Below are 26,926 nucleotides of genomic sequence, written 5' to 3' on the forward strand. Positions count from 1 at the left end.
CAGAGTTACTGGCTGATGGGAGGGTGGGAGTGCCAGAGTGCTAGATGCTAGTATAATGAAACCACGACACTCTTGATGGCTACCTGCTTCTCTCACAGGCCTTGGTGATGTGGCAGAGCATATGCTTAAGAATTCAGCTCCTATCCTAGTAGGTTTTCTCCTTTAACGCAAACATTTAAAATACACATCCTAAAATCAGCTAGTGACAAGATAACAGCAGACTTGTTATGTCGTACCTACGAGCACATACAGCTACTGTGCCCTCACCCTGGTCCTGCTCTTCAGTCAACTACTGAAAATGCATTTTGTCCCTAAGGTGAGAATTAATCTGGCTAAATGCCTGCTTCTTCAAAGGAGGGGAAAAGCAAATGATCACAGCTAGCTGAAGCAATCAACCAGCTCATCTCAGGTATCCAGGTACGGTATCAGTCCTGCCTGGTATCAATTATTGAGTTTGCTTGCTCTCCTCCGCACCAAGCAGGAGCAGAAGCAGCTTTCCCTTCCATGTATTGTGTAGCAGAATAGTGTTACAAGGCAGGATAGGAAGGCACACTGTGAGCTGCCAACAAAGATGTCACATTGTCTGGAACTGCACAAAGTGAAATAGGAGCCAGCTGGGTAAGTCTTCATTAATTCTAGCTTGTTCACCACTTACAGTCAAACTGCCACTAAAGGATGCATCATTTACTAATGAAAGGCAGGTGCAATCTCAAATGATGGTGGTGCCCTGAGCAGCAATCATCCCGTAATTGTATAGGCTTGAGAAAGCAGCAGACACTGTTACTTAACTAGAAAGCTGACACGGAACTGACACACAAATAGAGATAAAGATGAACAAGATGAGTTACCCTTTACCTTCCAGAACTCTTGTGAGAGCACCACTAAAAACCACAGCAAGATATCATATCATAAACCTTTTCTGATGAAAGTCCGCGTTTAGTTGTTTTTTTTTTTTTTTAAATCCGAGTCACTTCACTTCTTTGACAACAAACATTATTGTATTCCATCTTTAGTTTTATCAAAGGAATTTTTTAGTACTGTAATGTAAAAACATGGACACTGGAAACCTTTATAACAACAGACAACACAATCCTATGTTTCCCTGTAATAGCAAGTATTTGCCTGACCGCTGTTGCTGACTGCAGTATTCTAAATACGCCTGACAATTACACGGCATTGTGTGTTAGGGGTGTCACAAAATTAACAATGGTTTCTGAGACCACTTTCAGAGAGCTTAGAGCTATTCAATGTCAAGGCACCAAGGTCAGGACCCTGGCCTATACTTCCAACCCACAGCAAGACCTTACACACCACTTAAAAAATGTTCTGCCTGGCTGATCCCGAATGGCAAATGCAAAAGCCATGGCTCCAGCCTCTGAGAGGGAAGTCCAGCCAGCTCTCCTGCTTCTCTCAGCTTATTTCTGTTCTTCCTTTATGCTGACTTCATGCCAATGAGTAGTGTAACTGCATCAGAAAATTCAGAGAAGGAACTAATGTGTTTGGAAACTAACCACACAACAAGGGATTTGTTTTCAGCTTGGATCACCTCCTTGTTGTGACTTAGAACAGTGTCACTAATTCTAGCACCAGTGTTAAGAGAAGAAACTAAAACAAGTCATTACTGGTGGGAGGGAAGAGGTATAAGACTGCCCTTTTTGTTGGAAGCACGGCCCCAAGTTGGATTAAAGTCACCATGGAACCCAGGTCTAAATATAATTTCATTTTGTATTTGCTGGAACTCCATCAATTTAATTCAAATTTAATTAAAGACTTTTGGCCAGAGAAGCACGGAGGTGAATCATCCAATTTTCTTCTGGCTACTTAATTCATACAGAAAATACAAAATGATGGACAATAAATAGTAAATAAACATGTCAAATTAAGTCCCTCATATGTAAAGGTGAAATGGGTCCTGGGAAGTATTTGTGGTTCATGCATATGCCTACATCAATCTTCCTTAAAGCCATAAATATCATGGAACGCATCTGTTATCATGTAGACGGTATTTTAGTCTACCATTGATTTACAAAGCAATCTGCCTATTCTGTTTGGACACTAAAGCCATGAGGAGTCCTGCTAAAAAAGCACACACTAAACACTCAAAGAAGCGTGACCACAGTTTTCATAACTTGTATCAGTTCTAGATTTCCAACAAGAACTTACCCTGGAAATGGAGGCTTTTATTTCTAATGCTATACAACAGCCTGAAAAACTACTGCTAACAGGAGGTCCCCTGTGGGTTTCAGGTTATTTAGGACAGAGGTCTTGCCTTGAAAGATTACCTACTCCTGCACTTGAGAAAATACCCGCTCCTCTTCCAAGATCAACTATCCCACTTGGTCTGTCCTTGTGCCCTCAGTAATTAAACTAATTAGAAGTGTGACAAAGGAACACTGATTTTTTTTTTTTGAGATAACACAAACAAATCTGCAATCACCCACTTCCTTATGGCTAATGAAGACTGAAAAACAAAGCAAACAATTTTGTCCATTGATTTCAATTATATCATTAGCTCGTATAATGGAACTTGATTCTCAAATTTGGCATTTAGGTAGCTTAACTGGTTCTTAAAATATTCTGCAGAGTAAAGAGACATATAGCTGGCGTACTTTGGTTTTATGGATGGCTTTGCTCTTGGCTGGTGGCGTGACCTTCTGCTAGTCACACAGTGTTGCTCAAAACTAGATTAACAGTCTCTGCTCTTAAAATTTCCTTTATAAAATAGCACAATGTAAAGAGCTTAGCAAAACCAGAACTGGCGTTTTATTCTTTGACCTGCTATGTCAGGTGAATGCAAGTTTAGGACAAGATGGTAACAGATAAACACAACAGTCTACTACCTTGTCTATTAGTCTGTAAGACTTCACTGCGAACTCCTAGATCAGTTCTGCTTTGTGTTTAGCTCTACAGGGATTTGAGAAAAAAATAGTAGTAGAGATAACGGTGCTGAGAATGCTGATTAATCAGCATTAATTTTATGTGACGTACACATACAGTGTGTAACATGCGATGTTATTCTGGAACTGGACCATGTGTAATTTGTTCTGCGAGATCTATTGCCTATCCCAGAGAGCAGCATATAGTTTATGAGTTTTAGCAGTCCACTGAATAAAAGATTGTCACTTACCACCTTTAGAAGCAAAGATTGTTGTGCATAAAGCACAATTTTCAAATAAAATTAATTGCACATAGAGAAGGGCAATATTTATCTGCAGAAAGGAAGAGAAGAAAAACTGGATAACAACCAAATGAGAAAAGGGCAGCACTCAAATGTGCAAGGCTATTGCAAAATAGTATTTCATACACCCATTATATTTATCCTCTATAACAACAGCTGTATAATTGTGCCGCTTATGTGCATAATTTCAGAAGGGCAGGATTATTCTGAACCTGCAACAGCTTCATCAGAACATTTTATAAGTAAATAAATAATACAAAACAGTCCTAGCAATATAAAAGTCACTTCAAATTAGAAAGAATCTTGAAGAAGAGCCAACAAGCTACAGATAAAATAAACCAACGAATAACAGGAACTTTGAAAATATCCTCAGGGCAAGATAGATTAGATGCTTCTAGCTATGTTACTATATATAAGTACTAAATGCTGCATTTTAAATATTAACATTTTAAATATATATTTCAGAGGTTTCACTTATAAAATCACATATGATCTTTTGCACTGTGACAAAAGTACTCAATGTGTCTAAGAGCATTTAAATGAAACACCAAGAAAACATCACCTTATGAAGCAATCAGAAATCAAAAGTTAAGAAGTCAAAAGGTGATGGACAAAACCAATTCTCATATAGGTAGATGATCTATTATTAATTCTACTCTTGTAACATTTTTACAAGTGCAGTATTATTTCATTTTGGATTCTAATTGCCATACAAATAAGACTGGTATAGAGCTGTGCAAGACTGAGGCATAAATACATTTATGTATCTTCGTCACTGTAAATACAAAGAGTTACTGAAAGCCAATGAGACTAGCACCAGCCTGTAAGTCGCATATCTGTGCAAGTAGTTCAGTAAATCCCAATTTAAATGCTAAAAAAATTATGTCACAATCAGTATCTGCACTAGTAACAGTACTGTTATATGGACTTTTATCTTAAAAAAAACGCTGGTTGCAGCAGACAATATCAGTGGAGATTTTTACATTCTCTTTATTTGTAAGCACGTTTCTGAACTACAGCCAGAAAACCCCTAAAATCCCCACCAAGTTTCAGTAAGCAAAACCTGCAGCTGTAAGAAATAGATTGCGTATTTGTACTGAGGCACTGGAGTAGAAACAGCTAGACATAAGGAAGTACTGATGAAGAAGCAAACTGTCAGCAAATTTAATTTGGCTCAATCCATATATGCACCAAACAGTAACATGAGACCGGAATCAGACTACAAGATAATTTCACAAAAGCTTCTTCCATTATTATGCTACTTAAAGTTTGCACATTAACAGCAATTCTTTATGAAACTGAAAAGTGCTTTTAGCAGAAGGTCCTGTAGGACCTGTGACAAGTAGGCTTTTTGCACTTTTGCCCCCAAAAAGGTACATTGTCATCACAGATCCTGCCCAAGTCAAGCACAGCTTTTTAAAAATCCAAAGACAGCCTGATGACCTTGTTTCAATTTATAAATGGCGTTTACTGACATATAATGTAACTTGTTTCTTCTAGTTTTGCATATTTCACATGATATATAGTTGAATCCCACTTTGACCAGAATTTTAATAAAAGGAAAAAAGTTAGTTGACTGACAAATTCTTGTTTAAAAGACAATAACGTTATTTTTTTCACATTACTATTATTTTTTGCAGTATTGCCTAGAAGACAACCAACCAGGATAAACACCACTTTCTTTTAGTGCTGTATTAAACATATGGGAAAAAAAATCTAATAATTAACAAACACAAAAAGAATTGACTTAGAATAAAAAGAGTAATACCTGGTATAAAATATTTGTGCCCTACATTCTCTAAATTATGTCTATTAAGGAAATAACTGGAACACAATTCATGTCAAATTCAGGCCACCTTTTCAAGTAACCACAGCGAAAGCAGTGAGACTGGTTGAGGAGTAGTTTGTTCAAACCCCAAGCACAGCTTCTATGCATTTCTTACTCAATGTAACCATGTTTCTCAGTGAGAAATGCAGCGCACTCAGACCAATACATGGACCTGATGTTACTACTTTGGTTTATGTCTTAATTTTTCCCTGCTCCAATCATCTTTATATAGCACAACTCAAAGTAAAATTCCTGGTTAATTTACTTTTCTCATTATGGAACTTGGTATCCAAAAGTTGTCCTGCAGACAACTTTTAAAAGCTTAATTTTAAGATGTTATTTGATTGCAATGAAGCATCTTTCTTGCTAACACTTACCTTTCCCCTAGTCAGACCTTGGTTAGATTTTGCATTTTATGTAGTAAGACAACACAACAGTCAAGTACTCTAAAGGCACAGGAAAAAGAAATCCCTGACAAATCATTTTCTTACATGGCTAACATTGTAACGAGGTGAATCTCAGTGAGGAAACAAATGTCTGCAAAAGCCTAACTCCTTAGATTTCCCTAACATTTCACTAAGCCTATGCAAATTTAAAGAGCTGTCAACTAGAACAGGGGCTAAATAAGTTCCCAGGTGATATGACAAGGTGTTAGAAGATTTGCAAGTTGCCAGTCCTTCTTTAGTTGATTTCCTTCTACCTATTCTGAGTATAAAAAAAAGAAAACAATGAGAGGTTTAATGTTACTGAGTTCTATTATTCATCTCTTTCAAAAAGAGCTTCAACTGGCTCTCACATCATCACTCTTTTAGGAGACTAATTAAAACATTCATCTATTTTAAAACATTGGAGCACCATGCAACTGACCACATTTACATTTCATTTAAATGTAGAGGTTGTGATAAAAGGTGACCCTTCAATATGGTCATTTAACTATTACAAAGTTTACATGTGGGCATTCTGAAAGTTTTAGACAAATCAGATAGGGTTATTTTATTTCATTAATATCATATTGATGACCTGAGATTAATGTATGCTAGCTTTTATGCAGGTGATTTTTCTGCAGCTTAAACTTTTACTCCTGAAAACTAAAGTTATTTGCGTGTGGATTTACTGTACTTTAAGCAGATTAACTTCTCAATTTTCCATCTTCCTTCTACCTATCAGAAGCATCTCCTATGAAACAAGCTCTTAAAACATAACCTGAAAAAAGACTTCACTGCTAAAGTAGCATTCAGATGCTGTAAATCCAGAATAACTTGTGTTGAAAGACAAAAACAGTGCAAGTTACAACCATGTAATAAAATGACCTTAAGCAAATAAATTACAAGTCTAACCATCAGGGGAGGGAGTTTTTGAACAGCTTTCTAATAGGTGCTGTGGGGAATAATAAAAATCTATTTCATAAAAAGGATAAAATTGACTCTCTTGCTTCTGACATACTGATATGATTCAGTAACCCTGAGTTCTATTATAAGGAGCAGAGCACCAACTCACAGACATCATATTCTCAGGAAGTTGCCTAGCCCCCATTTGGGATAAGAAAAGGAGTAACCCATCTTTCAGTTTAAAACTAATTTATAAGTATATACCTGGATGCACACTGGGGCACCTATATGCACAACAGGTTGTTGCAAATCGTATTTTACTAATGCTAATGAACTACAAGTCCTCCTGTAACAGAGAAATCCCACAGGCTGACTCAATCCAATCGCCCTAACTACTGCAAGGCTTTGAGATCAATTACCCAGCATTATGAAAGGCAGGGGCTGCAAAAGCCATTAGAGGAAGGCAATTTCTAGATGAAGAATAATGAATTAGGGATGACATTTCAGCTCTTGCATTTGCCAGTTTATGTCAAGAAGATAACATTAATTACATTTGGATTTTGTTTTGTTTCCCTGCAGTTGGGCTCTGTTCTGTGTTCACTTTTACTGGTAGCAGAAGACAGACATCAGTGTTTTCAGAGATCTGTGATTTCCCTCTTGCCTATCTCTCAGGGGTGTAAAAAAAAAAAAAAAGTCTGTTTAGAACTTTGACAACCCAGTCTAAGACTGGTATATTACAGTGACAGACTGCTGGTGAGGATGAAATGTGTAAGGAAATGGAAATTAAAGAAGCTGTCATTGTATGAAATGTGACAACGGAGCAAGAACAATGACAAGTATAAAACCCTGATACCAACAGAACTAGGAAATTAATAATGACATTTAACTTATGCCTTATTTTCACAATTAGATAACATTTTAAAGCATTTCTAGCCTGTATCCCTAAACTGACTCGATGTGGATAAATACCTACACTTGTGAAATGTCCGTGTTAGCACTAACTCTCCCCAAAAAATGGTATTTAAAATCATAGTTTCAACTACAAGGATAGAAGTCAAAGTTCACAAAGGCAAATACAATGTTATTTACTTTTGTGTGCCTTGGATCTGTCCTTTGGTTATCAGGAGAAACTAAATGTTCATTTCCCACACTGTTAATTCTGTCTGTATTTATCACTTCTTGTAAAAGAACAGAGCAATGCAGCCAGCCCTGTCTGCATCTCAGAACAGGTACTCAGTGCTTCCGTCTTGAGCACAGTTCTATTTTCACATATTGCCTCACTTGCTTTTTCGGAAACTTGTTTTAACTGCCCACTGTGCAGAGAGCTTCTCTCAAAGCATTTCAGTAAGATTTACAGTACGCAAAAACATGAATGAAGACTGGAAATTATTTATTTTCTGGAGTATTAAAAATTCATTTGATGTGACAGAAATAAAGTGCCACCAATAAAATATCCCCAAACATAAAAAGTATAATTCTTCTGTCAAGGTAAGAAAGAAACTACCATCCAGGAGTGGATACAAGCATAAAGATACCTATTTTAGATTAAGTATTTATATTACATTTACATTACATTTAGATTAAGTTATTACATTAAGTATATTTCTATGAGTCACTGTTAGAAGTGAAACTAGATGTGTCCTTTTTTTTCCCTCACACCTAATACAGCAAAATCGGCACAGATTAAATAAAAAGGTTATAGATACATTTCTTTACAAAATGCTCAGTAAGAAGATTGCACCAGAAATTCCCCTTAAGCAAGCTGGTAACAGATTTCATGCTGTTTCCTAGCCCAGACATGAGCAATTTGACTCCTCTCTGTACACAGAGAAGGGAGAATTAGACTGAGCATATTGAACAACCCACCCTTACAATACAAGTATGAGGAAGGAACAGTAAAATATATACATGCAAGCTAATGAGCAAGTTTTTGTTTCTATTTGCAAAAACACTCCCAAAACAAAAACAAAACAAAAACCCATCAACCCACAAACATGTTGAGGTTACTCCTTTCCTTTCAGCAAACTAAGGTATCTTACCTGGTAGGCATCCAGCTGTTCATCAGTAAATATTGTCTGCTTATTACCCATCTTAGAAGAGGAATTCTTCCTTTATGCAAATGCATCCCATTAGAAGTAGCTGGATTCCTCTGTATTGTAGGCATTTAGAGCATGTATACACCGTGAATGTGCTGAAAAAATCCCAAAGCCTGCATTGAACTGTTTTTGCCTGTACCCGTCCAGCGAGGAAGGAAGCGGTACTGGAAAATCTTTGCAAAGGCTTGACTTTAGTGTGCCAGGACGAGAACTGTTGAAGTCATAGGCAGGTGTCACCCCAAAACAATGATACCTATCTCCCCCTTTTGCAGATGCTTTTCTAAGTGACATACAGAGCTTTCACGACTTAAAAAACAAGCAGGCAGCACTTGAAGAAATCAGCTCTCTACTGCCTCGGTGTCTCCTTGCTCAGTCTGCAAGTTCAGGGTGCTCTTGCTCGGCACCTTCACGTTTCAGAGCAGCTCTGCGTCACCTGATGGCGCTCGGTAGCGCAGTCATGTAACGGACACGCGCAGAGCAAGGCTAGGAACTGGAAGAATGGACTAGTAGAGCAAGTGTTTCTGCAGTCAGTCTCCCCTCAGATCAAAGTCCATCCTCATCACTGCTTGGATCTGACCTGCCGTAGCATGCTGCCAAAGTGGGAGCCTCCATCCAGCGGTGTTTAAGTGCCCAGAGCATCCCCACAACACCAGCAGGTACCACGTGGGCTCCACATTTGTGTTCACACTGCGGCTACATCAGCCCCGGCTACCCAGGGTATAAGCTCACTACCAGAGGTGCAATACTCTCAGACAGACCAGGAAACACGAGTACTCCTCACATTAAAGAAACAAACCTGGAAAGTTTAATTAAGTAGCTTAAACAAAAGTTAATCTGACTCTTTCGGCTCAGGCAAACAAAGCTGGAAAGAAAAAAAAACGCTACCACAGCCTGAAAGAGAGGTGCAGAAAATGCCGCTAGAGGGCTCACAACATACGTTAAAGCAACACAACCCTCCTGTATTTCCTGGAAAGCGAACAAAAAAGGAAAAAAAAAAAGAGCATGTAAGAGATGCAGGCAGGCAGAATGAATGAATAAACTCAGAAACAAAATCATATTATCTAACATCTGAAGAAGGATGAGCTCTTATAATAAGAACAGGAGGAAAGCTGGGTGAGAAAGGATGTGAAGATGGAGGCAAGACCTGTTACAAATAAGCTTCTTCAGCCTGCTCGCTGCCCAGTTGTAAGCATAGGAAGGGCAGAGGGTTTGAAAACGTTTAATAAAATTCCTTCCTTTACCTACAGCTCTGCCCATGGTCGTTATTCCCTCAGCAAGTTAGTATATTTAGTATCTGGAGAATTACCTTCTGCTTTTTTCCTACAACTTCTAATGACTCTGACCAGATAACAGCATCAGATAATAGGAGTTGAGTTTACCTTCACATGCGACAAGGAACAAATATTTCACAAAAACACTGAAAATACATCTATTGTATATAGTGTAATAATGTCCTATGGAACGTGTTGGATATGTAGTAAAAACATCCAACGAATGGGGAACAGTCTCTAAGAGACCATTTATTTAGATTGCAACATTTAGAAATGCAGATTTGATTAACTATAAACCAGCACTGCCTGGTGCTACTAAAACACACTATTACCATATGTACAAAATGAATTTATTGGGACGAGAATACATTCAATAACACTTGCTATTAGTGGTAAACTAGCATCAGAATTTTATCGGTGAAAGAAATGGACACTACCAATAGAATATACTGCAGCAGTTTCAAAATAAGAAGAAAAAAACTACAGTAATAAGGGTAACACAAACTGAATGACCGACCTCCAGTCGGATCAACAGTGCAGCAAGCATCTATTCAAATAGCACCCATTTGAATCAACTATTTGTTACATGGCCAAACTGACCTCTTTTTTATCTAGTAACCAGTTTTTATTTTTTTCACCAATGTATAGTGGCATTGGATTCTTCTTCTGTTCCAAAAAATTACCCCCAAGACAGAATATAAAGAAGAAAAAAGCAAAACATACAAATTAGAGTATTTCTATTTCAACAAACTTTTTGAATCTGAAAACCACCACCCATAATGGCCCTTTGAGATTAAGAACTTTAAGAACTTTCAGAACATCCCTGTTCTTACACATCCTCAACTCTGAATAAGTTGCATCACTGGCTTTAATGATTAACCATAAAATTAAGCATGTTTCTTACTCATGATCTGATGTTACTGAAATGCACCAACTAGCAGCTGATTGCAGTCAGATCGGAACAGTACATAGTCGAGTGGTTTGTATGAAATAGCACTCCTTTCACAGCCACCTGATTCAAGCTGCCTGTCTATGCAAATCAGATTAAATATAAACGATCAAATTATCCTCAATGCCATCATACAGAAGTGAATTGACACCAAAGATGGATTGGGCTCCGTATCTTTTAATCTTGTGATCCTGCATGCTTGAGAGTGTTATTACCGTGGTAAGACTGACATCTCATTTCTTACCTGCTGTTATATTCTTGGCTGCCTGGTCCCACTGTATCCTAGATGACACACATCAGCCAATCTCTATCTTTAGAAACCAAAAAATAAAAATAAAATCATAGAATATCCTGAGTTGGAAGGGACCCATAAGGATCATGAAGTCCAACTCCTGGCACCGCACAGGTCTGCCCAAAAGTTTAGACAATGTGACTAAGCGCACAGTCCAATCTCTTCTTAAATTCAGGCAGGCTTGGTGCAGTGACTACTTCCCTGGGGAGCCTCTTCCAGTGTGCAGCCACCCTCTCAGTGAAAAGCCTCTTCCTGATGTCCAGCCTAAACTTCCCCTGCCTCAGCTTCACACCGTTCCCACGGGTCCTGTCACTGGTGATAAGGGAGAATAGGTCACCTGCCTCTCCACTCCCCCTCGCGAGGAAGTTGTAGACTGCAATGAGGTCCCCCCTCAGCCTCCTCTTCTCCAGGCTGAACAGGCCCAGTGACCTCAGCCGCCCCTCATGTGTCTTCCCCTCTAGGCCCTTCACCATCTTCGTCACACTCCTCCGGACACTCTCCAACAGTTTAATGTCCTAGAAGAAAGAAGAAAGGCTAAATGGAAAGCACCATGTAGATATGACTTACTTGTGGTTACAAAGCAGACTAGAAGTAGAGTTCCTGAAGTTCACACATTCCTGTTTATTCTTTTGCACCATCTTCCCACTCTGTCCTCCTCCACTTTTCCATATTAAAAATGCTTTGGTTTCATTCAAACACAGAGAAATCACATAAGAAAACTAGTATGGCTGAAAGGGATGATTGCTTTAAAAGTTCCAAGTTCTTACTTAAAAAGAAAGACAACTGCAATGGGCAATGGCACCCACTGAGTATACAGACAGAAAGCAAACTGTTTCTCTGCATATTCTGAAGAGGATTTTCAATTGTTAAATACAATTAAAATGCACAGGATTTTTTTTTTTTTTTTACAATAACTTCCAAATACTGATTTTTGAGGGTTCCTCTATACTAGCTAGCTACTTTTCAAGCGTGCTATAGCTGTATCTATATTTTGTCATGTAATGATCTTGTTACACTAACCGGGTAAAATTTCAAGACAGCATAAAGCACAAACTCTTTTTCATTCCTATCTCCTCGTATATATCAAAGCTCAGTCAAATTTTTCAGTTTGCTCTTTTTCACTTCTTCTGTTTGTATTTTTCAATGACTAGTTTAATCTGCCAGTTGAGCGTTAAGCAATATTTACTCCTAGCACACTACTGCCACAAATCAATACTTCTCTATATACACAGCAGACTCTAATCTTAATGTTATCAGTCCCAGTTTTGCATCGCTTCATGGTATTTGAATTTCCCTAAACTGTTTGTCAAATGGACTGATTGTAAGCTATTTAGCAACACACAACATATACCTTACAAAGTTGCAAATTAAATTTAATGAAGAGGACAATATACATATACACACAGTAGTCTTGCCATTATACTAGCCATTATAGCAGAGATTATGCTTACATAGCCGCTCCTCATCTATTTCAAAAGTTTAATTAATAGATCAGAAAATAAATTATCGACCGCATACACCAGATTTAACATTTTATAGCAAGACAGCTGTCAGCTGCAATTTCTTAACACCCATCTAACGCTGCAATCTGACCCCAGCTGTAAGGACTTGCCTCCACAGCCCAGGCAGCTGAACAGATCATGCTCACAATTCTGAGTCCCTTCAGTGTAAAGTCTTCTGCTTTGAACTGTTGCTAGCTGTGGTTGCTAAACCAGGTGACTTCGCTCTGATTTATTAGTAGAGGTCTAAGTTTAACAGCCTCCAATAGATGGGTCATCCTACCTTAAATTGCCTCTGTAAATTATACAGCAGAAGTTTGACTGCGGTCTAAGAATGAAAGCTCTTACTCCTCCAAGGAAGATCAAGCTACTGTGAACCCTGGCCACATTACCTCTGAATGTCTCATTCCATAGAGAATTTTCACATCCACACACAGAGTTAACAAGTTGCATATGAGCTGCCTTCACTCCCAAAGATCGTCCGCTATAACCTTTCTGAATGCTCATACACAGATACAACCACAAGTTAGACTTTAGACTGGGGAAAAAAGAACCTGCAGGTTTTCATGCCCATTATGCCAAATACACCAAATCCTCTCCTGCGCAGAAGTTTCCTTGCAGGTTACCTCTTTGTAAAGTTCCACCCTGCTTGCAAAATGAACAGTTTCAATCTAGAAGGGCAGCCTATATATTTATGTTGTTGCTACTTGCCATGAGTTAAGTTAGGGCAGAATAATAAGAAGTAAAAAGTTACTGATTTCCTGAGGAGACTACATTTGATATCAGGAATTCCTTTAAAGTAACTCTCAATAGAATGAGGGTAAAAAAACTACTGCTATCTCTATAAAGGCATCTTTTGCCTAGGGAAAATAACTGGTGTTTTTATTACTGTGTTGTTTGGTCCTTCTCAGAAAGGATGCACAGCAGCCACTGTTCATGGCATGCTATTGTGGTGTAATTAGAGTAACACCTACGCTGCTCAGGGCTTTAAATCAAAGCTGACATACTCGTTTATTCCTATAATTAACTTCTTGAATTCACAACAAAGCAGCTGGCATAAATCGTGTGATAATAAAAAATAAATTAAAAAAAAAAAGTGCACGCTCTGGCAGTACTGTTATTTAAGACAGCAGAGCCTACCGCGCTGTAGCAGGCTGCCTCCACACAACTGTTTGCCAACAGGCCACGCGGAGGCTGAGGTGATTCCCCAATCTCCTAGGGACCAAACCCCTCAGAGACCGCTCCCCTCGGCTGGAGGTGCCTCCGCGCACTGCCACGCTCCTAGGGACGCTCAGCGCCCCCAGGCACCTGCAGCTACCCGCTGGCGGCAGCCTTTTCCCCCCACCGGGAGCACTCGGTGCCCCTCACCACTGCACCGGGGTCTGAGGGGCTCCAACCGCGCCCCCTCCTTCGCCACCTCAGCGGGACCACCACAAGCGCTGAGCGGGAAAGGCAGCGCATGCGCACGGCGCTCCCGGGGCCGGGCTGCCTGGGGTGGGGCGGGGCGGGACTCGTCCCGGTGCCGGTGCCGGGCTCCTCTCGGTTGCGGGCGCTGTGGCCGTGCCTGCGGGGCCTGCTGGGGTGCGGCGCCGGGCGAGCCATGGCTGCAGCCGCGTGGATGCCCGCGGTAGGTGCGGGGCCGGACCGGGAGAGCGCCACCGGTCGTGCTGGGCCGGGGGGGAAGCGTGGGCTGCAATCGCCGGTTCTGAGGGGAGCGCGGCGGGGGTGCGGCCGGGGCCCGCCGGGCGCTGCGGGGTGGCTCCCGCTGCCGTGACCTTGAGGTGGCCCGGCCCGGCCCCGCCAAGATGGCTGCGCTGCCGGCAGGGAGGGATGGCAGGGCGGCCGCACCGCTGGGCTGCCCCGGTCCGCTCCGAGCAGCCAGGCACGCAGCTCCCACCCTGAGGTGGGACCGGGCCGCTCCCGGTGCTGTGCCGGGTCTCGGGGTGTGCCGTAGCCTCCGCTGGAGGCCTGGTGCCCGCTGTGCGCGTCAGGGTGCCGGTGTGATTCGTGGACGGAGCCGCGCAGGCAGGGGCTGCCATCGCCATGGTGAATTTTGTCTTCCGCGTGCCTCGGAATGACGCTTTTCATACACTGCTGGGCGCACAGGGCTACGGCACCAAGCACACGGGTGTGAGAAGGGTAAGGGTTAATGCACCCAGGTTTCCATGCAGGAATTTGCACCGGTGGAAATCAGCTTTGGAAGCGTTACCTCAATACGAACATACTGCTGTTGGTGAAACAAACCTTTTCTCTTTGCTATTTTAAGCCTCCTTGTATCATCTCCTTAGCTGGAGTTATTGCAGCCGTTTTTCCAGTGTGTAGCACCTAAGGACTAAGGCTGCTGTGCAACAACTTCCCCTCACCTCCAGGCATGATGAGCGGCACTGCGGCACGCTGCACAGCGTGGCTGTCCTGGCTTGACCTCGCGCTAGGAATACCCGCGTGAGGAGTCGGGTACATGGCATGCTTGTGAGCAGCTTGGCAAGATACGAGCTGCTTTCTTTCGAGTTGTATGCTAGTTTGAGGCTTAACTTTAAAGTGATACGGCTTTAAAATGCACAGTTGCTGCAATATTGTCAACTGTTTAAAATCCCTTTGGTGCAATAAGATAGCATCTTCCTGTTCTGTGTTTCTGCAGGTTTCGCGATTGCTAGGTGCTTTCAAAAACCAAAAACAGGTGACCAGAAGTTTTGGTAGTGCTGTGAGTATGATAGTACCACTTCCTTCTTGTTTTTAAGAAGTTTCTCAAGAAAGGGCCCCAGAAATTGACTTTTATAAGATGGCTGCTATTAATTTTATCTTCTAAAAAAATAAGGCCTAAATAAGTGAACATACAATACAGGCTCTTAATGCCATACTGGATATATATCGGTTAATCACCGTCTTTGGCTACTTCATATAAAAGAGTAAGTGCTAATTTAAAAGACTCTACTAAAAAAAAAAGGCAGTGGCATGAAACCTTTTCCCAAAATATGGATGTAAGCCAGTCTTCTGAAATTCACTGGGAAATGGGCAAATATGGGCAAATTAGGAAGATTGTTGAGAAGCTTCTCATCTTTATTTTGCAGACATTCTGCTACACGCTGGATTTACTCTAAATCCTGCTGCTTTTAGAGTACTTCATGTTTACAATTCTGCCTTTTCAAGGCCCTCTTTAATGTATTTTAGACACTGGCTGTGTATTTCCCTGTAGATGTTTTACCTTCTTTTTTTGTGTGTTTGAGGTGCCCACAGGCCTTTTTTCAGTGAAGATGGCCTTGAAAACTGCTCAGGCAGAAGCAGGGCTCAGCACCACTGCATGTACCCTTAAGCAGGGCTTAAGTTTAAGGAAGAATCGTGGCTCTTAATTCTAAGTTTTCTAGAACTGATGGTGGAGAGAAGAAACTGAAGTGTAGCTTGTGTCTTACACAGTATAGAAAGTTGTATAAGGTAAGGCTCCTCCAGATCTGCTTATACCACATTATTGTTTCAGATAAAACCTTATGAAATTCTGAGTATTCTCTTTGGAGGAGGATGGCAGCATATCTTGTCACTTGATTCTAGATGGGATTTGACAAGGAATGCTGTATCCAAGCTGCCTTTTTATAGGTAGTAATGATCCCTTACAAAAATGTTGGGAATCTATAAATAAAATAAAGATTTGGGGCGTGGAGGATGAAAATAGCAATCTTCAATATATTTTTTAATCAAAGCAGAGTATTTTCTTCCCCTGTTATCCAGTGAGCCTAGGGTGTGCAATTTTTTTCATCTGTTTGAAGATGACAAAGGAAAGAAAACTGAGAAAATCATGGCAGAAAAAGAACTTGACAGTATTAAAAATGTTTTTTTTTTTTTAAGAGAACTGCTTGAGAAGTTTAGATATGTTTTTGTTTTTATTTTTTTAAGCTTTTCATAAATTAAGTCTTTCCTAGCATGGGTCAGTATTACACAGCATGTTGATAATACTGGAGATGTATGGAAAACAGATGGCAGTGCTGTCTCCTCCCCAGTTTTCAAGAAGAAAGCATGCTGAGATCGCTTATTTCAAGGAGTACTGAGCAGGATCCTGTCTTTCAAGTTAAATCTGTGTTCTAAAATAAGAACAGTAGGCAAATTTTTTAGAAGTTCTCCTAAAATGCTTGCACGCTCCCTTTGAAAAAAAGCTAGTCACTCTTGCTTCTCTGTCCAGTACTGCTACTCTTCATAGTGATTTTTGGTAACTCAAACTTTGTTTTCTAGTAGTTACTTGGTTTCTGCAACTTATGAAAATGTTTCCTGCATTGAACATAGCATTCATTAGCTGTACTACTTTTTTGTACTATATTTCTTTGTCTAGGTACAAACAGTAACTTTAATCCCAGGAGATGGCATAGGACCTGAGATTTCTGCTGCTGTCATGAAGATCTTTGATGCTGCCAAAGTAAGTCGATTTGTCTTGCTGTGAGCACTGTACCTTTAACTACCACAACAGACGTTATCTAGGTTATAGTTATAAATGTTTTTAACTTCCAAACGAGTGAGTCATGTTTAAGCTATTAAAACTTCTTGGCAATACAAACAGTCTGAAGCTTCAGATGTTAAAAGATAGTATTGCAATATCATGGCAGTGTTTGAAAGTGTTGGCTGGCAGAGTAGTAGTGACTTGAGAGCAAATGTTGCACTTAAGTTCTGGAAATGTGAACTCAATGTATCATGAAAAATCATCTTGTTGATGTAGCAATCCTGAGCCACTGATAGGACATTCTTTGATCCCTTGTGACTTCTCAGTGCAGATCAAAGCATATGTGAAGGGAAGGGACTATCATATTATTAGGAACCTTACTGCAGTTATTCTGCTGCACTGTTAAATCGCATTCACCTTTGTGATAATGAAAACAGTTCAAGGAGAACTGTTTTTCTACTTATCCCAGGAACTTCATGAGAATTTCTATTGTTTCCTTGGAAGAAAATAGTGTCCTTCCCTGAGGAGCTGTTAAAGTGCTCCCTATTAGTAATAGTGTCAAAGCATGTTCACTTTTTATTACAACTGTCCAACTTAGATTTGGAAAAGGTGAAGTTATCTTTAATTACACGCGAAAGCTTGTAATAGCTATGTCTGTTTTGGGGGAGGGAGGCAGGAGGTGTGGCAGAGTAAAACCTATTTTGCGTATGAGTGCAGGTTTTCAGTCCTTACTCTGATCTGTTCATTTTAAAGGGGATTCTTCTTCTAGTATGTTAAGCCTAGATTGGTTCTGTTTGCTTATGTAAGACCTTGCACCTTTTCCTTTATGGCCTTTCCTGATGAACAGGTGGCAGCCCGTTTCCTATTAGAAGAATCCCATGGTGAACGAAAATTCAGAAAGCACTGTGGAACACTTGCAGATTCCATTTAGATAACAGATGTATCCATGTTATGCGCTGTCTTCCAGGCCGTTTGTATGATCAGTTCTCAATGAATTCCATTTTCAGATGTCTTATGTCTCTTGAATACAGGGAACTTGAGAACTCTAACAGGTTAAAGGAATTAGCATGTAAATGCAGTTCTCATGCTACCTGTATATCATTACTAGGTAGGCATCTTGTGATCGTGAAATTTGTGCTGGTATAGTATATTGATCGTACTATTTCATTTTCAATTACTTGTGTTTTAGAAGTTGTTGTTGTTCTTATTTTCAAGTTCAAGCATCTCATGCTTACTGTCACTCACCAGAGAAAAAATGTTTAGGAAGGCTTGGACAAAATTCCTCGAGCACCTTATTGTGAAAAATGAGCTAAAAGTGGAAGCAAAAGTCTTCATATTGAAGTTAACATAGAGAAAATGTGTTTAGGCTCCTATTCAGTGGGAAGAGAGGAATGTTACAGCCATCCAAGGACCAGGAGGAAAGTGGATGATACCTCCGGATGCCAAAGAATCTATGGATAAAAACAAAATGGGATTAAAAGGTACTTGGGGGTTAACACAAAGGTATTAAATACTGTTTTATGGTGAGTTTGGTTTAAAGTAGAAGTCCTTCATCAGTAACGTAATATAATGGCTAATTCTTGGGGACAGTCTGTCAGGTTGTCTTCTGTAGTCTTAAAACAGTCCTTCATGTCAAAGCTGTAAGTGTCACAGATTTCCTAGGAAATATGTTAAAGGTGGGCAGTACTAAATATCAACTTTGGACTCTAAACAGAATGCATTTCCAAGGTAGTCGATATACAACAGAATGTGGTAATTATACTCTCAATTAATAGTATCTTCATTTTGTCTTCAGTAAAAACCTTTTCTAAGAACCCCTGTTCCACGTGAATGAGGGAAACCATTTGGCCCTTGAACAGCTGATTTATATCACTCCGTAGTATTCTTGATGGCACAGAGAATTTCTGTGGCATTTCAGTGTTGAGAGTTACATAGGAATTTGGAGTTCCTCTGTCAGAGTGCCACAGAACTTTACCTAGAGTTTCAACTCTGAAATTTGTGGAGTAGTTTTATCTCATTTTTATTATTTTTTTTCCTTCAGGCCCTTTAAAAACCCCAATTGCTGCGGGACACCCATCAATGAATCTGCTTCTGCGTAAAACCTTTGACCTTTATGCAAACGTACGTCCCTGTGTCTCAATTGAAGGATACAAAACCCCTTACACAGATGTAAACATTGTCACAATAAGAGAGAACACAGAAGGCGAATACAGTGGAATTGAACATGTGGTATGTTGCTGGAAGTGTTGTGTTTCTGGCAGGGTTTCTATGTTTTGTTAACAAAAACTTTGCCCATCTCAGTTCTTTATTACTAAGAGGCTGAGTGGTGTTTTTTAAGTTCTTTACCCACAAAAATGGTCTTTTATTGTGGTATGCATTGTGCAGGCTGCCTTGTTGAAAATTCTAGTATTTTGTTGTTCCAAACGTTCATACTATTGGTTTGAAAAAATAAGCTTCCGTTTCCACTAGCAATGCAACTATTGTCTTTCAGATTGTTGAAGGTGTCGTGCAAAGTATCAAGCTAATCACAGAGGAAGCTAGCAAGCGTATCGCAGAGTTTGCTTTTGAGTATGCCAGAAACAATCAGAGAAGCCATGTTACTGCTGTACACAAGGCAAATATTATGTATGTTGAAACTTCCTTTTAAGAACAACAAAAAATAATAAGCTTTTATAAATCACTTTAAATTTTCCTCAAATGTCTAACATTAATGCTAGCAGGAGTAAGTAAAATGGGTGAAGTAAATGCCTCATAAGTAAAATGGACAATACTGAAATACTATTAATAGGTCTGGAGTGACTATATGCTAATGTTTGTATTAGTAAAAATGTGGGAGTGCTGTGACTTTCTTCCCACAGTTCTTACTTTGAAAATAAGCTAAGAAAAAGAATTAAAAAAGAGGATGAAAATAGCTAGTGTCTTTTACAGCTTCCAAAGCACTTCATAGTGAATTGAGTCACACTGCATGTGATAGTACGTCACCACCTGTACAAATTTAGTAAGCCTTTAGTAAAAGAACAAGTCAGTTTGGGAATTAATGCGTGACAGTTAAACTACTGCTCCGCAAACATTTTAGGTGGGAATACAAAAGGGTTAACTTCTTTGACTGTACCATGTTACAAATATTTATATTTAACATAAGGGATTAATAGTCAGCAATTAGGTGTCTGCACTCTAATGTTTTTCTTTATTTAAATCCCTGTTGCATGCAGTCATCTTTACCTCAATATATTGTTTACTTTACAGTAACAGCTGTATTCTCTCACTTAATTGCAGGAGAATGTCTGATGGACTTTTCTTGAGAAAATGCAGGGAGGCAGCAGAAAACTGTAAAGATATTAAATTTAATGAAATGTATCTAGATACTGTGTGTCTGAATGTGAGTATTTATCTGGTTTAGTTGTGGTTATTTTTTAGTTTACTTTCTTAGCCTTAATAAAAATATACTTCTTTCTAGATGGTTCAGGATCCGTCACAATTTGATGTGCTTGTTATGCCAAACTTGTATGGTGACATCCTCAGGTATGGAGATTTTGATTTAAACTAAATCAGCATGTAAAATACTGTTCCAGAAAGTTAATCCAGTTACATGCTAGCCAGATAAGTTACTGTTTTCTGCATCCAAAGTTTAAATCTTAATGTTGTGGTTTAACCCGCTCGGCAGCTAAACACCATGCAAACTCTGAATGGGAAGAAAGGATGGTATTATTACACTAATATTATTACTATGTAGTTGGAATGAGCTATATGATGAGAATACACTTCTTACTAAAAGAAAAAAGTTTCTGCGGGTAGAGGCTATGAATATTACTCAAATGGGGTTGGGTGTAGGAGAAATTTCTCCAGAAGTGTGAAAAAGTTAATGACTCAAATTGTAGCACAGAATACTTGGATAGATAGTAAGGAAAACTTGCTATTTTTATTAGGAAAACTTACGTAAGATGACTGTGGGAATATCACATTTAAAGCAAGCTATCCAGCTTGCTAGAGGTAAATGATTCTGAAGATTGAAATGTATGGCCACTTACTATCCTACCAGCTTTTGGGTTTTGTATTGTATTTTTTTCACTTTGAGATTAAATTTCATATTTAAAAAACATTTCTACTACAGTTACTTGATGTCCTGAAAGCCAAGTCAATCAGCAGATGTTTTCCATTCTGTAAAAATGTTTAAGTAGAGTGTAAACTCGATTACTACTGCTTGGTAAAATTAAGTATCTTAATCTGAACTTTTTCAGTGTACAACAGAGCACTGCTTCTCTTTGCATGTCCAAGGAGAGATGGAAGAAAACAGCCTTGGAATTTGATTAAAAGTTCAATGACAATTTAAATCCTTAAGCTGATCTCCTCTTTTCTGTACAGATGAGTGTAAAAGTAACTGATGCATAAGAAGAAATGTTCTTTCAGCTTTTCTTAAGATGGCATTCTCCTTCTGATAAGGATATCTGTCACCTCTGAGAAAAATCAGACTCCAAGTAATGCTTCTTGTTCTAAGAACTGGTAGAGGAGTCCACAGGGCCCTCACAGCAGACGTTGCAGTGTTAACTGGAAGATATCAGATCAGTTTGAGTCCCATCATCAGTACTATTTCAACTTACTTTACCTAGTTCAGCATTGCCAGTTTTGAAGTTCTCATGGAAATTCTTTTAACTTCATACTTCCAAAAAGCTTCAATAAATTTGAGTCTTTTTCTTGAAGAAGGGCACTTGTGTCACTGGAGAAAGTCACCCCCTGTGCTTTTTTAAAGCATGAGCATAATGCCAAAGGTTTCTTGGCCTGAATAGATACAGAAGGAATCTCCATCCTGAAGCATTAAATACCTTAAGTTACAAGTTTAGACTGTATCCGTTTTTTTTCTAAACTATAGTTGATCAATTTAGGTTAATTTAAAAGATTGTTCTGCAAGCTCATCCAAACTTCTCTGCTTTTTGTTCATCTACTAGGTACCCTGTAGACAACAAAACAGTGTGCTAAAATATTAGAGTTTTAAGAGCCTTATCAGTTTTTTCAGCTTTGAGGGTACAGAATGAAAACTGTAGGCAGAGTTGGTTTGTTCTTTCCTATGCTAATTTTGGAGGAAACTAAATGCAAATTACTAATGTCTGATGGTCTGCTGATGTCAGATTTATGACTTTCAGGCTGTTCAGTAAAGAGAAGGATAAAGCCAGTCTTGTGCCACTTGGAACATATTCCTTAAGTCTCTCACACAATAAACTTTACTAGTATTTCCTTTATCCGAGCAAAATTACTCCATTTTTTCTAGAAGGCCTTTATATTCAGTAAATGGTTCTGTGGCCTCTTCAAGGGAAATAAGACTTAGATATGTAGATATGTATAGATAGTACATCAGAATTTTTACTAGTTCTTGAGGCTTTTACAGATTTTTTGTGCTTTGAGTACCTTTTGTTGTGCCTGTGTCTTAATCAGCTTTATTTTACTATTTAGAATTTCCTTTTTGTTCTTCCTTATTGAAACTTCTCTTGCTAGTAGTTCTGCAAGTTCTCAAATGTTCCAGTGGAATACAAGTGGCTAACAGGATCTATTCTTTCATATTATTCTTAGACTGTCTTGTTAGAATATTTTATTGTCAAAATAAAATGAGAAATAACAAAGCTATTTTAATACATTGCTGAGAAACAACTATGTGGAAAGAACATGTGGATTTTTTTTTCTAGTGACTTGTGTGCTGGCTTGATTGGGGGTCTTGGAGTAACACCAAGTGGGAACATTGGTGCTAATGGAGTTGCAATTTTTGAATCAGTAAGTCTTCTTATTAGAGGTCTAGTAGTAATAATTATTTTGTCTCAACTTGAGAATCTAAAACTTCCATGACACATAATGTGACTATTGAAGTAGAAACTCTGTGAAATTATTCTTTACTGTGAAGATGCTAAAATTTTACTCAAAAAATAGAACATGCATTACACACAAACTTTTGCATGTTCGTTTATGGACTATTTGTTCAGTTTTAAGTTGGTTGCATGCTTGAATTAACTAGGACATTTTTAGTAACTTTGTAACAGCAAGGTTCACTTTTCTTTTTAGGTTCATGGAACAGCACCAGATATTGCAGGAAAAGACTTGGCAAATCCAACTGCCCTTCTTCTGAGTGCTGTAATGATGTTGCGTCATATGGGACTACACAAGCATGCCACAAAAATTGAGACAGCTTGCTTTGATACAATTAAAGATGGAAAGGTAACATGAAGATGTGCAAATACATGAAGTGAATTAAAATAATATTCTATCATAGCAAAACTTAGAACATCAACACCAAAACAGCAGATGCCCTGCTTTGCTGGCCTGAATCATGAGCAGTACCACAGCTGTTCTCTTACAGTAATTATGTTACCCTCAGTGGTATCAAGTTTGCCCAGCTCACTAAGAGGGATGCTCTGTAGCTCTCCTCGTGTCTCAATTTCCACTAGCTCTAAAAACTAGAACTGGATCTCTGTTTTTCATGAAAGGGATTGGACATTCAAGTAGCTAGTGTTGTTTTCCTTGTGACGTCTGTAATACATTTATGTTAAAATCAGGACCTTAAAGTGAAGTATGCTCATTTGCCTTTTACAGGCTTAATCACTCATTTCAGTGCTGACTGTAATACTTCTGCTCCTATTTTTCAGGTCACTTTTCTTTTTCACTGCTAACTTCTTTGGCTCCTTTTTGGATTACTAAATAACAGTTAGGGACAAAATTGTATCTGCTACTTACCTTTTCCCTTAACATTGTATGCAATTTCCCTTGGGCAATAAACTCTCTCCAGATTCCATACCCAAAGGGGATTGGAGAGGAGGGGGGAGGAGAGAGTTCTGCTCTGAAACCTGACCTGAATTTCTGCTCTGAGTTCTTTTGGTTCACTCACCTAGTTTGACTTCCACCTTTTCAAAACATAATTGGAAAGATCCTGATGATTGCCTTAAAGAGGATTAATACTTAGCCATGCTAGTGCAATTATCTGGGGCAAGAGCATGAGAAGCTGCTTTGTAATTAAAAGTAACAAGCATGCTTAAACAAAAAGCTGTCATCATTTCATAAGTGGTCTGTTTGCAGCTACCTTGCTGTGTGTAGGAGCCAGTTAAACAAACAAACAAAAAACTAAACTTACAAGTGAATAAAGAGGTGCTCCTGTAAAGTTCCCATTTACTGCTCTGGAAATGAAATTCTCCATCTGCAGGTCAGTAATTATACAGAAAATAACAGTGCAAGTTTTGTGACATGGCTACTTGTTTACTAGTCGCTTACGATTTTATGATTACATGCTCACAATGGAGAGAATCTTTTTAAATTGAAAAAAGCATAATGCAATTAAAATTACAAGATTCTAAAATAGTAACCTTTTATTGCCTCTCATGCTTGCCGTTTCTTCCCTTCCCCACCCCAAGCTATTTAATTGAGATCTGTGTGTGTGTGATATAAGGGGAGAACTAATGATTTTTAAATTACCTCTTAGTCTACTTTAATCTGACTAGGTTGGACAAGCAATGTTGCCCACTTTTTTAATTATTATTTTACTATCCTCATGCTGCCAGACAGGAGTTGTACTTGAAGAAAGTTTAACTGTCTGTTTTTCCATCTCTTAACTAAGCAAACATGAGACAATTGTTAACATGGAGCATTTTGAGAGCTGTCCATGTGCTTTTTCTGTGTGGGGTTCCTTGGAAAAAATAAACCCCCAAAAACCTTACTGAATGATACTCTTAATTAGTTAGCTTTGTGCTGAGTCCTCATATATGAAATTTACTTCCAAAGGACAAACTTCTTAAGTATTCTTAACTTGTTTTTTCCTTAACTTTTGAGAGCTTTGGCCAAATTTGATTTCTTTCTGTAGTTAAGACAAAATCTCACACTGAGATAACAATGCTCCACGTTCGTACTCACTTTTCTCTACCGGCCTCAGTTTGCATAGTTGTTATTGATGAAAGCTATATGGAATGCAGAAAAACTCATATGTGATGTAGCCACTCATTTGTATTCAGTACCCATGTACAACATGTAGAAGATAAAACTGCAGAGGCAGGACTACCCCCATTAAATGTTTTATTAATACCATTTTTTCTTCCTTCAGGTCCTGACAAAAGACTTGGGAGGTAATGCAAAGTGCTCAGAATTCACAGAGGAGATCTGCCGCAGAGTACAGGATACAGACTAAACATCTCACACGGCTTGTAATAACGCTGAGAGGATGCATCACAGAAGTACATTGTGTAACCTGGTATCTATATGCATATAACTTTATTTGTCTCTTAAGAGAGCAAACTTTTTAGGAAGGGTCTCTTCATTAATAAACTTAGTCCAAATGGCTACAGATAATACTTGTGCCTGCTTTCATTTGTTTCTATCTGGTGAAAGTTCTCATGTAAGTGAACTGTTTCATTTTCTTGTAACTGTCTACCATTTCAACTAGCTGGTTTTCACTTTCCACAAAGAAAATTTATGTGAATATAATATTAACAGAATTAGTGAATTCTAATAGCACCTTAATGCTTAAAGCCTACTTTTATTGATCTTACTGAAACTTAAAAGGCAGATTTTCAGCCTAACAGTAGCACAAGATAACCTTTACAAAATGAAATGGGTATGACATAACAGCAATTTGGCATTAAAAGCAATGAAAAAACACTTCCAGATGCTCTGTTCATTCATGAAATACAGCTTTGTCTTTGAAAAGCATGAATAAAGAAATGCCGAAAGCTAGAGATTTAATTTATGTACATAAAGAAACAACAAACCAGCTAGGTGTGAGAATTAATATTAACATAAAGTTGTTTTTCATATCTGTACCAAAGTTGTTCTTAAACGTTTTCCTCACTCAAGCACGGTTTAATTTACAACAGACTTCTGAAGAGAGAAAATAATAAAAACTTACTTCTGCCATATATGAAGGAAAAGTATTAACTTTGCCAATTTATTCTAAATATTTTATGGCTTCTGCTGTATTGCTTTTTGTGTTGTACTTCGTTTTTATGCAATCTGTTCAGTGTATCTCATTGCACTGACTAGTAATTTTAGTCTATAAACTCTGGATGTAAGGGACTGGTCCTAAAAGGATTAAGACAGAGCTGAAGGCTTGGCTCTGCTGCCTACATTTCAGAAGTACATTTCATCCCTATTTGAGGGAATCTCAAATTCTTTTTTCTTCCTGCTTACTAAGCCCAGTAAGCACAAAAGCACCTTTTGTCCTTCCTTCCTTCATCACATACAGGTCCTCATGAGCCACTCTGACCTGGATGTCTTAGGATATGCTAATGGAAAGCATACCCTACAAGAAAATGCACATTTCAGAGGTCATGGCTATAGCATGGGATTATACCTAGTGCCAGAACCAGACTTCTTAAAGCTTTATTTCGTTAATAGGTATTACTCCTCTTAGTTACTTCTCATTGAGACTGGTTAGGCCGTTTTTTCAGACTTCAAACGATTTTGGGTAATATCTTCTAGCATCGCTCTATAGAGTAAGCATCACAGCTGTTTTATACAGCCTAATGCCATGGTGGTAGAGGGACAATGAGCTTTATTCCTTATGCATTCCGCCTTTTGGTGAATAGGATGACAGTTCCTTCTATGTTTTGCAAGCTGCTGGCTGTGTTGTTTCCTTTAATCTTGTTTAAGAACTCTTGAAGTACCATTAGGCACAAAATAGGGAAAAAATAAAGTTTTCCAAGTCCAATTGCTTGTTGTTTTTGTAATCCTAGGCTGCTGTCATGTCTTTGCATTGATCTGATTGTTGGTACTTGCAAGAAACTAAATTTACAGGATGTTTAAGACTGATCATGGAACTTTCATAGAGAAAATATCCTGTTCTGCAAGGTGTTTTTTGTGTTTTTGTTTTTAAATCAAGAACTGTAGTCTCCCTGCTTGTTAGCTATTGTAACTCTGCCAAATATTACTTACTACCCGACCCCTTAGCCCTTCACATGATGTGATTTATATTTTATAAGGGGAAGAAGAAATACAGTTCCCATTTGTAAGCATTAGTACAACATGAATGTTGAAACACAATGGTACTGTTGCAATACAGATGAACTTTCCTTCTAAACATTTTTGCTTTAAAAAGTCCTGTGA

The 26,926-nt window shown here is 38.8% G+C and overlaps 2 protein-coding genes across 5 annotated transcripts in view; one reads left to right on the top strand and one right to left on the bottom strand.

The window, feature by feature from the left end:
- Window positions 1-9,385, bottom strand: part of CIB2 (calcium and integrin binding family member 2) — a 46,800-nt gene extending 37,415 nt beyond the window's left edge. For 2 of the 3 annotated variants that reach the window (XM_040569459.1, XM_040569458.1), the window contains exon 1: window positions 8,374-9,385. In XM_040569459.1, coding sequence (XP_040425393.1) covers window positions 8,374-8,424 — 51 coding nt within the window. In that variant the 5' untranslated portion in view covers window positions 8,425-9,385. The remainder of the gene's footprint in view (window positions 1-8,373) is intronic. The other variant, XM_040569460.1, reaches the window with a different exon arrangement.
- A 4,527-nt stretch (window positions 9,386-13,912) lies between these two features.
- IDH3A (isocitrate dehydrogenase (NAD(+)) 3 catalytic subunit alpha) lies at window positions 13,913-25,172 on the top strand. Of its 2 annotated transcripts, none has more exons than XM_040569429.1 (11): window positions 13,913-14,068; window positions 15,080-15,142; window positions 16,757-16,840; window positions 18,228-18,342; window positions 18,903-19,090; window positions 19,353-19,486; window positions 20,138-20,240; window positions 20,319-20,383; window positions 22,537-22,621; window positions 22,907-23,059; window positions 24,930-25,172. In XM_040569429.1, exons 1-11 carry the CDS (start codon window positions 14,042-14,044, stop codon window positions 25,011-25,013), a joined length of 1,101 nt encoding a protein of 366 aa, XP_040425363.1. In that variant the 5' UTR covers window positions 13,913-14,041; the 3' UTR covers window positions 25,014-25,172. The 2 variants fall into 2 exon arrangements, with proteins under 2 accessions (XP_040425363.1, XP_040425364.1); XM_040569430.1 differs by having other exon boundaries at window positions 13,931-14,068; window positions 15,080-15,118.
- The last annotated feature ends 1,754 nt before the right edge of the window (window positions 25,173-26,926 follow it).

This window comes from Cygnus olor, chromosome 11 (assembly GCF_009769625.2).
Source record: "Cygnus olor isolate bCygOlo1 chromosome 11, bCygOlo1.pri.v2, whole genome shotgun sequence".
In the NCBI taxonomy this organism is placed as follows: domain Eukaryota; kingdom Metazoa; phylum Chordata; class Aves; order Anseriformes; family Anatidae; genus Cygnus; species Cygnus olor.

Coding starts and splice junctions, on each gene's coding strand:
- IDH3A (XM_040569429.1), top strand. CDS start 14,042: ATGGCTGCAGCCGCGTGGATGCCCGCG. Junction 15,143..16,756: donor CCAGAAGTTTTGGTAGTGCT/GTGAGTATGATA, acceptor TTCTTTGTCTAG/GTACAAACAGTAACTTTAAT. Junction 20,384..22,536: donor TTGTATGGTGACATCCTCAG/GTATGGAGATTT, acceptor TTTTTTTTCTAG/TGACTTGTGTGCTGGCTTGA.